At 39.4% G+C, this 10853-nt stretch overlaps 4 protein-coding genes across 4 annotated transcripts; all 4 read left to right on the top strand.

The window, feature by feature from the left end:
• Nucleotides 1-550: 550 nt before the first annotated feature.
• LOC117570907 (uncharacterized) lies at nt 551-1669 on the top strand. The gene has a single exon (XM_034252812.2). It carries the CDS (start codon nt 609-611, stop codon nt 1566-1568), a length of 960 nt encoding a protein of 319 aa, XP_034108703.1. The 5' UTR covers nt 551-608; the 3' UTR covers nt 1569-1669.
• A 94-nt stretch (nt 1670-1763) lies between these two features.
• Nucleotides 1764-2905, top strand: LOC117570908 (uncharacterized). The gene has a single exon (XM_034252813.2). It carries the CDS (start codon nt 1892-1894, stop codon nt 2825-2827), a length of 936 nt encoding a protein of 311 aa, XP_034108704.1. The 5' UTR covers nt 1764-1891; the 3' UTR covers nt 2828-2905.
• Nucleotides 2906-2921: 16 nt separating this feature from the next.
• LOC117570905 (serine/threonine-protein phosphatase alpha-3 isoform-like) lies at nt 2922-4292 on the top strand. The gene has a single exon (XM_034252810.2). The coding sequence runs from the start codon at nt 3000-3002 to the stop codon at nt 4167-4169; it is 1170 nt and encodes a 389-aa protein (XP_034108701.1). The 5' UTR covers nt 2922-2999; the 3' UTR covers nt 4170-4292.
• On the top strand, nt 4201-5669 carry LOC117570906 (serine/threonine-protein phosphatase alpha-2 isoform-like). Its single transcript, XM_034252811.2, has one exon. It carries the CDS (start codon nt 4361-4363, stop codon nt 5330-5332), a length of 972 nt encoding a protein of 323 aa, XP_034108702.1. The 5' UTR covers nt 4201-4360; the 3' UTR covers nt 5333-5669.
• Nucleotides 5670-10853: the final 5184 nt, after the last annotated feature.

Raw genomic sequence — 10853 nt, 5'->3', positions numbered from 1 at the left:
ATATGTAAATATTATTTCAAAAATAATTTCTTTAGAGGACAGTTCTTGTCTCCTGTGCAACGTTGCCAAAGAAATGGTGTAAATATAAATAACCTTACGACTTTTCCATGCAGCAACGTTTTTGCAGCTGCAAAAATGAAATTGAATTTAATGCTTGAATTATTTTAATTTCCTTTGGCGAGCAACCGTGTCCAGCACAAAACTAATAAACGCCAAAGGCACGTACGCACCTCTGACGACAAACTGACATGGCTCCAAACCAAGGCTGTCGCCTTGTTGCTGCTGCTGTCGTCGAGGTGGAGGAGCAAGTGGCAACAGATGGTGTGGGAGGTGTGTGTGTGTTGCACTTGCTGCCATCTTGCTGACACATGTGTTTGGAGCTTCGAAGCAGAAATTGAAGTGACAGTTGGTCGCGTATTTCCAGCAAATATTACAGTGTCTGCAGGAATATGTGAACCACCTGCAAGAAGTGTAAAAAAAAAAAAAAAAAATTGAACAATCTTTCAAGTCACTGTCAATTAACTGAGTGACAGTCAGTTTAGAATTAAGACTATGTTTGATTATCATATATTTCATTTTATTTTGTTTTTTTTTTTGCTGCAAACCAAATGCTGCCCAAACATCTGGACGAACTTATCGAAAACCTACTGCAATGGAAGACAGACAAGCGAATCAACGTGCCCGAAATTGATATATTCAAGCTGCTGCACTCGGCACGCGGCGTTCTCATTGGTGAGCCGATGCTCCTGGAGGTGGATGCACCCATAAATGTGCTCGGCGATTTGCATGGCCAGTTCTCAGATATGTTGAGATATTTCGACAATACCGGCCATCCACCAAAGACATCGTATCTGTTTCTTGGCGACTATGTAGATCGTGGCAAATACTCGGTAGAGACATTGACATTGCTTCTGGCCTACAAAGTGAAGTTTCCCTATTCGATGTTTCTGCTCCGCGGCAATCATGAATCGGGTAGCATCAACCAGGTCTATGGCTTCTACGATGAGTGCAAGCGACGCTTCACTGTGCGCCTCTGGCGTTGCTTCGTGGACACCTACAACTGCATGCCTGTGGCAGCAATAATTTCGGATCGAATCTTTTGCTGTCATGGTGGATTGAGTCCGTCACTCCACGAGTTGGATGACATACGCAATTTGCCGCGTCCTTGTGAGGTCAAGTCAAGTGGCTTGCTCTGTGATCTGCTCTGGGCCGATCCTGATCCGCTGATCACTGGTTGGGCAAAGAACTCACGTGGCGTTAGCTTCGTGTTTGGTGCGGACATTGTGCTGCAGTTTCTGGCCCGCTTCAAGTTCGATATTGTTTGCCGGGCCCATCAGGTGGTCGAGGATGGTTACGAGTTCTTTGCCAAGCGGCAGCTTATCACAATTTTCTCGGCCGTAAACTATTGTGATGAATACGACAATGCTGGTGGCATGATGTGTGTGGATGAGTTTCTCAATATCTCAATGGTTGTATTAAAGCCAAAGAAATTGGGCCATGCTGATGTGAAGCTTGCTTCGATTATAGAGAAGGCACCGAAGCACATGACTGGCAGTCAAAATATATAGAACAGTAAATAATGTGCTTACATCCTCTTGCACTTATCTTCAAATTAGCTTTCAATTGATTAATAAACGCAAAAGAGCTACACTAAATGATTACTCATAGTGGACGGAGCTGACGCCATCTAGCGGTCAGTGGCGTTGCGTTGAGTCTTGTATTCTATTTCCAGTTAGAGTTGCACTTGATCGCAGCAGCTATTTTGAAATTTTCAATGTTTTCCAAATACCTCTGAACTTTGCTTCCCCTTGAAGCACACAAATACATATTTATTAGAGAAAAAAAAGACAAAAAACCGTTTCAAAATCGAAACGAAGGAGTCGGATCGCAAATGTCTCTCGCCAAGATTAATGAACTCATTCGACTGCTGGAGTATGGTGTAAGGCCACCCAATCAAGTCGTTCCTATGGACAAGAAGGATATTCAGGCTGTCTGTCGCGATGCGCGTCAAATCCTGATAGATGAGGACATGTGCTTATCGGTTAGTGCGCCCATCTGTGTGGTTGGCGATCTGCATGGCCAATATGAAGATCTCTTGCGCATCCTCAAGATCAAAGGGTTTCCACCATCTCAGCGATTTCTGTTCCTTGGCGATTATGTGGATCGTGGCAAGCATTCGCTGGAAACATTAACGCTGCTGCTCTGCTACAAAATCAAGTATCGACATCATGTGTTTCTCCTGCGCGGCAATCACGAGAGCCAGAGCATTAATCAGATCTACGGTTTCTTCGACGAGTGCAAGCGACGCTACTCCTCCAAGTTGTGGAAGACCTTTGTCGACTGCTACAGTTGCATGCCCGTGGCAGCTGTTGTCTCGAATCGTGTCTTTTGCTGCCACGGCGGCTTGAGTCCTAGTCTCAGCTGCATCGATGACATCAACAAGTTGCAGCGACCCACCGACATTCCAATAAATGGACTGCTGTGTGATCTGCTCTGGTCGGATCCGGATCGCAGTTTTGGCTGGAACAAGAGCAGTCGCGGTGTCTCGTTTGTTTTCGGCAGCGATGTCGTTGAGCGATTTCTCTATCGCAACGATTTTGATTTGATCTGCCGTGCCCATCAGGTCGTTGAGGATGGCTACGAATTGTTCGCCAAGCGGCAGCTGGTCACCATCTTTTCGGCGCCCAACTATTGTGGTGTCTTCGATAATGCGGGGGCAACAATGTTCATTGATCACAATCTGATGATCACTTTTGACATTTACAAATCGCGGGCAATTCGCAGAAGTGGCGTTGATGAGTTCGTTGAGGAAGCCAAGCGTGTGTAGTAATTAATTTGCGACTGGTCTGGTATGATATTTGTTATCTTCAGATGCCAATAAATAGCTTTGTGTAAATATTAGAATTTCGTTTGAGTTTTAAGCTTGATTTTGTTCGGTGAGCATTGCAAAATCTGTTATTTTTTAATATTAATTTACATAGATAAAAGAAAATCATATAATGGCTCTATATCCAAAATACTCTTGCAAAACCATCAGTGTTCTCGAGAAACTCTTTATTAAACCAGACATTGCCATCGGCGGCACCAAGGGCAAAACTCCACCCCCTTCCACACCCGTTGGAACTCCACCGCCATCGTCAAGTGGTAACAGTGCGGAAAATGGAATGGTCAACACACCGCGCAGCTCACTGATAACGGACTCCACACTGAATCTGAATGACCTGATTGGAAAACTGAAGGCATTCCGCAACAGCAAATTGCAGCGAATTCATCTCTACGAACCGGAGGTGATAATGCTGTGTCTTCAGGCCAGGGAGACGATGTTGGCTGAACCAATGTTGCTGGAGTTGTCCGCACCATTGCGTGTGGTTGGCGATATTCACGGGCAGTTCAACGATCTGCTGCGCATTATGGATCATGCTGGATATCCGCCGAACGCGAATTATTTGTTTTTGGGCGACTATGTGGATCGGGGCAAGAATTCGGTCGAAACAATCACGCTGCTCTTGGCCCTGAAGGTCAAGTATCCACAGCATGTGTATCTGCTACGTGGCAATCACGAGTCACAGTCGATCAATCGCGTCTACGGCTTCTTCGATGAGTGCAAGCGACGCTACACCATCAAGCTGTGGAAGACATTCGTCGACTGTTATAACTGCATGCCCGTGGCAGCTGTGGTGGCACGCAGAATCTTCTGCTGTCACGGCGGCTTGAGCCAGCGTCTGAAGGATCTCAACGACATCAAGCTGTTGCCCCGGCCAACCGAAGTGCCAGACGAGGGTCTGTTGTGTGACTTGCTTTGGAGTGATCCCGATCGTTTTGGCTTTGGCTATTCGCCGAGTGATCGTGGCGTTAGTTTCCTCTATGGTCGTGATGTGCTCGAGAAATTTCTGCGCAAATATGACTTCGACTTGCTGTGTCGTGCTCATCAGGTCGTCGAGGATGGCTACGAGTTCTTTGCCAAGCGTCAGCTGGTCACCATCTTCTCGGCTCCGAATTATTGTGGACTGTATGACAATGCGGGAGCTTCGATGAACATTGATAAGGATTTGGTGATCACCTTCGATGTGTTGCGTCCGTCGAATAATCGAAAACGTGGCCGTTTCTCGAAGTCGAGTCCGAGTGCAAGTGCCAGCCAGAGTTCAAATGGTGACCTCAACAAAGGCTGAGCCGGCTGGCGCAGAGCTGTCAGAACACACACAAAAAACAGAAACAAACCTGTCAAACAAATATCAAGAGCTCGTATCGTCTCGATTTTTTAATTATTGACATAGATGCTGCTGATTTTTAAATGTTTCTTTACCTTCTATCTCTCTCGGTTTGTTCGTCGTCCTGGAAATCCTGCTGAAATTCATTTTGCATGCCGCACGTTAAGCATTCCGTATCCGCAATGTCAACCCGACTATCGTCGATGAATGAGTCGGCGAACATCGATCAGATCATACTCAATATCATTGATGTGCGCAAGGTCAAGCAATTCCCCCTCACCGAAACAGACATCCGAGCACTCTGTGTGCGCTGTCGCGAGGTGCTGTTGACGCAACCGATGCTGCTGGAAATCTCGGCCCCGGTGAAGATACTCGGCGATATCCATGGCCAGTTCACGGATCTTCTGCGTATGTTTGACTATGGCGGATATCCGCCCGCATCGAACTATCTTTTTCTGGGCGATTATGTCGATCGTGGCAAGCAATCAATCGAAACGTTGTGTCTTCTGCTGGCCTACAAGATCAAGTTCCCGCAGAACTTCTTTGTGCTGCGCGGCAATCACGAGAGTTCGGGCATCAATCGCATCTACGGATTCTACGATGAGTGCAAGCGACGCTACACGGTGAAGTTGTGGCGCACCTTTGTCGATTGCTACAACTGTATGCCCGTTGCGGCCATTGTGGATGAGAAGATATTCTGTTGCCATGGCGGACTGAGTCCCGATCTTAATAATATGGGCCAGATACACAAGCTGCCGCGTCCCTGCGAGGTGCCCGACAAGGGATTGCTCTGCGATCTGCTCTGGGCCGATCCCGATCCCAAGATCATGGGCTGGAGCGATAATGATCGCGGCGTGAGTGTCACCTTTGGGTCGGATATTGTGGGCAAGTTCATACATCGGTTCAAGTTCGATTTGATCTGTCGTGCCCATCAGGTCGTTGAGGATGGCTACGAGTTCTTTGCCAAGCGGCAGCTGATTACCATCTTCTCGGCTCCCAATTACTGTGGGGAGTTTGATAATGCCGGCGCCATGATGTCTGTGGATGAGACGTTGATGTGTTCGTTCTTTGTGCTCAAGCCATCGAAGAAGGCGGGTATGCGTAAGGTCCAGACCAGGAACTGATCTTCTGATGCAATGTGATGTGGGACTGAAGCTGATAGTGTGAGCTGCAATTCATATAAATTCTGTTGTTCACATTCACATTGTTTAGTGTGAAACTCCAAAAATCGTGAGTTACGCGAAGTTTGATCTAGTCCTGGGAATTCGATCCCACTGAGCAATGTAAATGTTAACTATTTGAAAAGGGAAAACTTGTGTAATTATATGACAAAGAGCCAACACCAAGATATTTAGCATTAAAAAAACGAATCAAAATTTTGAAAAAAAAGGTTACAATATATATTTTATAATGATTTCATACAACACTAATAAATATGCGGTCATTTGGTGATAAGCTCAACTTTCAATAGCAAATAAATAAAAATTATACTTTAGAAGTAGGAAGGATATATGTATAAAATAAGGAATATAATATAAGCTATTGGTAAAAATGTTTAATAATATTCTAAAGAAACTTAAATGCAACTGAATGCAACATAGCACTTGAAAAAGAGTTAAGCGATGTTCGAGATCTCAAAACTTTTTAAATACTCTAACCACAAATATTTAGTTTCTGGACAAAAAGGACTCAACATTACTAAAAAAAATGTAATGTAATGTATTTTCCTATAATTATTTCATAAACAACACATGAATACTTTATTCTTTTTAATAAATAAATTATACTAAATTATGCATTCCATTATTATTATTTTTTTCTTTTAAAATATAAATCTTGTGTAAAATATAAATCAAATAAATTTAAATTTTATTTAAGTAAATAAGTAAATTTAAAGTAAACTTGTATTCTCTTGGCAATTAAATGACCAAGTGCAAGTTAACATTAAATCATTGCAACAATTGTGTCAGCATGTTGCATGCAACAGATTGGTTTCACCCTGTGGCCTGTCAACTCGCAACTTCATTGCAATTCATTTGCCAACGTTTCCATCGCTTGCAACGCTCGACACTTAAACACATTTTAATCAAATGACAGAACTGAAAATAATTTATTTGTTGCACATAATTTACAGCACAGGAATCTGTTGCCTCGTGTTGTGATGTTGCTGTTGTTCTTTTTGTTGTCGTTGTTATTGTCGCTTGTGTTGCGCTCTTTATTTTTTATTTTTTTGTTGTTGCTGGCGGGGACGAGGTCCAGTTTTTGGCTTTATTAAATTTGTTTGCTCTTCTGGCGCGGACATGAACAGAAAACAGAAACAGGCTCTGTGATACCAGTTGCCAGTTGTGAGTTGCCATTTGCCAGTTTCCCATTTGGCCATTTGGCTATTTGGCAGTTGCAGTTGCAGTTGGTGGACTAATAGATTTTAAATGTGGCTGTCGCTGTCAGCAACTGTACGGCTCGACGGCGGATGCTGGATGGCAGATTGTGGGCTGTGGGCTGAAACGTGGCTAAATAAATTTGCCATCACGAGCTCATGGTAAACGGGCGGCTCTGTTGTGACAGCCAGCATGGAGATATCAACACTCTTTACGATTGCAACAAGATCTACAGCAGGTGAACGAAGCAATGATCGATAAGCAAATATATATAGAGGATTTTAGAGCTATTTATTGTTATTATTGAAAAAAAATGTTGAAATCTAATTAAATAACTAGCGTCAATTTGTAGTCACAGATTTTAGGTCCGAGGACCAAGATCAAGAACTAAACCAAGATCAACAACTACTAAAAACGTAAACATTTTTAGAGATTACTAAGAATATTATAAATTTGTACAATGAAAAATCCCTTAGCAGACTCCTATTTAATCGGACATCAGAATTAAGAATTAGGTATATTAATATAATGAAATATTAACTAGATTTTATATTGTACATATGCTTGAAATAATAGTTTACACATACACGTGATACACGTCATACAGGTCATACATGTAATACACGTCATACATGTCATCCATGTCATACATGTCATGCATGTCATACACGTCATACACGTCATACACGTCATACACGACATACACGACATACATGTCATACATGTAATATAAATAAAATAAACGCAATTCGCGAAAGCTACAGTCGAGTGTGCTCGACTATGAGATACCCGCTACCCATTTTGAATAAAAGCAAAATATTGCGGTATATATGTCATACACGTCATACACGTCATACATGTCATACATGTCATACACGTCATACATGCCATACATGTCTTACACGTCATACATGTCATATATATTATGTTTATATTATTTATATTACCTCAATTGAAGAGCTGGATTTCGGGAATTGTTTGACATGTATATTATAAATTTTACCTCAATTACGTTGATAATTATTTACAATTAAAGAGATACATGTTTGTATATTATATATATTACCTCAATTGCGTTGATAATTATTTACAATTAAAGAGATACCTATCGCTATCCTGTTTATATTATTTATATTACGTATACCTCAATTGCGTTGATAATTATTTACAATTAAAGAGGTACCAACAGGTATCGCTATCCGTCTTTCTATTTATAATATAGTTAATATACATATGTATTATATATTGTTCATTATGATTTTCGCAACATCGTCCTACTTCTATATGTGTATTAATTATTGTTATATTTTCGCGAATTGCGTTTATATTATTTATACTACCCCAATTGAAGAGGGAATTTCGGGAATTGTATGACATGTATGTCATACATGTCATACATGCAATACACGTCATACATGTACTACACGTCATACACGTGATACACGTCATACATGTCATACATGTCATACATGTCATACATGTCATTCACGTGATACACGTCATTCACGTCATACATGTCATACACGTCATACACGTCATACATGTCATACATGTCATACATGTCGAACAGGTCATACATGTCATACACGTCATATATGTCATACATGTCATACATGTCATACATGTCATACATGTCATACTTGTCATACATGTCATACACGTCATACATGTCATACATGTCATACATGTCGTACAGGTCATACATGTCATACACGTCATATATGTCATACATGTCATACACGTCATACATGTCGTACACGTGATACACGTCATACATGTCATACACGTGATACACGTCATACATGTCATATTTTCGCGAATTGCGTTTAAATTATTTATATTACCTCAATTGAAGAGCTGGATTTCGGGAATTGTATGACATGTATATTATATATATTACCTCAATTGCGTTGATAATTATTTACAATTAACCGAAATTAAATAGAATCGCAACATAAAGTCTCTATTTATATTTGGTAAGATTTCCTAAAGAGTTTTATGTGCGAACTGAGTGAATAGAAAAATATTCCACAACTTATCCGTATTAAAGTTGAAGAGATAATTTCGGAATATTACAAAAATGGGTGTTTAACTTAAAATATTTAAGAGCAAGATAAAATTAAAGAGTGACAAATTATAAAGCATATATACATATATATTTTTGAAGAATCCCTAAATAAATGTTGAATTTCGTCACCAATCTAATTAAATTACTGCCTTTAAATTGTAGACAATTTACAATTAAAGAGATACCAACAGGTATCGCTATCCTTCTTTCTATTTATAATTTACTTAATATACATATGTTTGAAATATTGTTCATTATGATTTTCGCAACATCGTCATACATGTAATACACGTCATATATGTCATACACGTCATACATGTCATACATGTAATATAAATAAAATAAACGTCATACATGTCATACATGTCATACTTGTCATAAATGTCATACATGTCATACACGTTATACATGTCATACATGTCATACACGTCATACATGTCATACATGTCATACATGTCATACATGTCATACATGTCATACACGTCATACATGTCATACATGTCATACACGTCATACATGTCATACATGTCATACACGTTATACATGTCGTACACGTGATACACGTCATACATGTCATACACGTCATACATGTCGTACATGTCATACAGGTCATACATGTCATACACGTCATACACCTCATACATGTCATATTTTCGCGAATTGCGTTTATATTATTTATATTACCTCAATTGATGAGCTGGATTTCGGGAATTGTATGACATGTATATTATATATATTACCTCAATTGCGTTGATAATTATTTACAATTAAAGATATACCTATAGGTATCGCTATACTGTTTATGTTATTTATATTACGTGTATTATGTACCTTAATTTAAAAAAAATTTGTTTAAATGTTGTTAAATCAAACTGAAATTAAATAGAATCGCAACATAAAGTCTCTATTTATATTTGATAAGATTTCCTAAAGAGTTTCATGTGCGAACTGAGTGAATAGGAAAATATTCCGCAATTTATCCGAATTAAAGTTGAAGAAATAATTTCGCTATATTACAAAAATGGGTGTATAACTTAAAATATTTGGGAGCAAGATAAAATTAAAGAGTGACAAATTATAAAGTATGTATATATACATACAGTAGAATCCGCTTATGTCCGTCCGGTTATTGCGACGAAAACTCGATGGCTTGGTTACAAACTTACAAACGAAAACAAAATAAAAAAATAAAAAAAAAATTTTTGAAGAATCCCTAAATAAATGTTGAATTTCGTCACCAATCTAATTAAATTACTGCCTTTAAATTGTAGACAAGGCTTTTAGGTTCACGTTTAGTCCAGAAAACTTAATATTATTTCCTTAACACATGTTTACATATTTCGCTTGCCCACTCTATTCTCAAACCATCTCCAGGCTCATACTCGCATGTCTGCCACGTCAATTTTGCGCTCGGTTAAAGTTGAAAAGTAAAACTTGCCAACCGACAAAATGCCTCATACTGCTTTCTATTTGAAGAAATTGCAAAGCGCAACCATTGGAAGTAAAATGCAAATAATCGAAGAAGCTTCAGTTCAACGAGCAATGAATAGCGAACAAAGAACAAATTGAATTTCAGGTATATTTTAAATTACAGAATAATAAAGAGCATCAGATTTGTTAAATGGCTCGGCAATGTTTCCTCAATTTGTCAACGACAATTACCATCAAGATTATGTCCAGCTGACAGTTTATGTGGTACACTCTACAACTTATCACAATTGCTATGAAAAAACAAATACCCCAAAACCGAGCAGAAGCTTGTCGCCTTGCCATTTGATTTGCTTTTAATTGCCAGCAAAGACTAGAAGCAATTGCGGTTTGGATTTATGTTGGGCCATTAACTGGCCAATTACAAAATAGCAACTCAACTTACTAGCAAATTGGATAAATCAGAAGCTTAGTGTATGCTATGGGGCATTTGCCATTTGATTACTTTAGATTGCCTGTGACTATCTTCAGAAAATGTTCTTCAATTCTCCCTTGTTTATTACGTTACGTATACGCATGCCTTTTGAGTGCTGTATGCTACTGCTGTAGATGAAAAGATTGCTGCTGACTCAGTAACTAAGTATAAAGGAAGCAGTCTGAAAATATAAACTATTTTGATTAATACTATTTAATAATATTTTCATTCATTTTTACTTCATTAAATTTGTAAAGACTTTTACATACATGTTTAGCTTTGTTTGATATTAATTT

This window comes from Drosophila albomicans, chromosome 3, assembly GCF_009650485.2.
Source record: "Drosophila albomicans strain 15112-1751.03 chromosome 3, ASM965048v2, whole genome shotgun sequence".
In the NCBI taxonomy this organism is placed as follows: Eukaryota; Metazoa; Arthropoda; class Insecta; order Diptera; family Drosophilidae; genus Drosophila; species Drosophila albomicans.
This window is presented reverse-complemented; position numbering and strand designations above follow the sequence as displayed.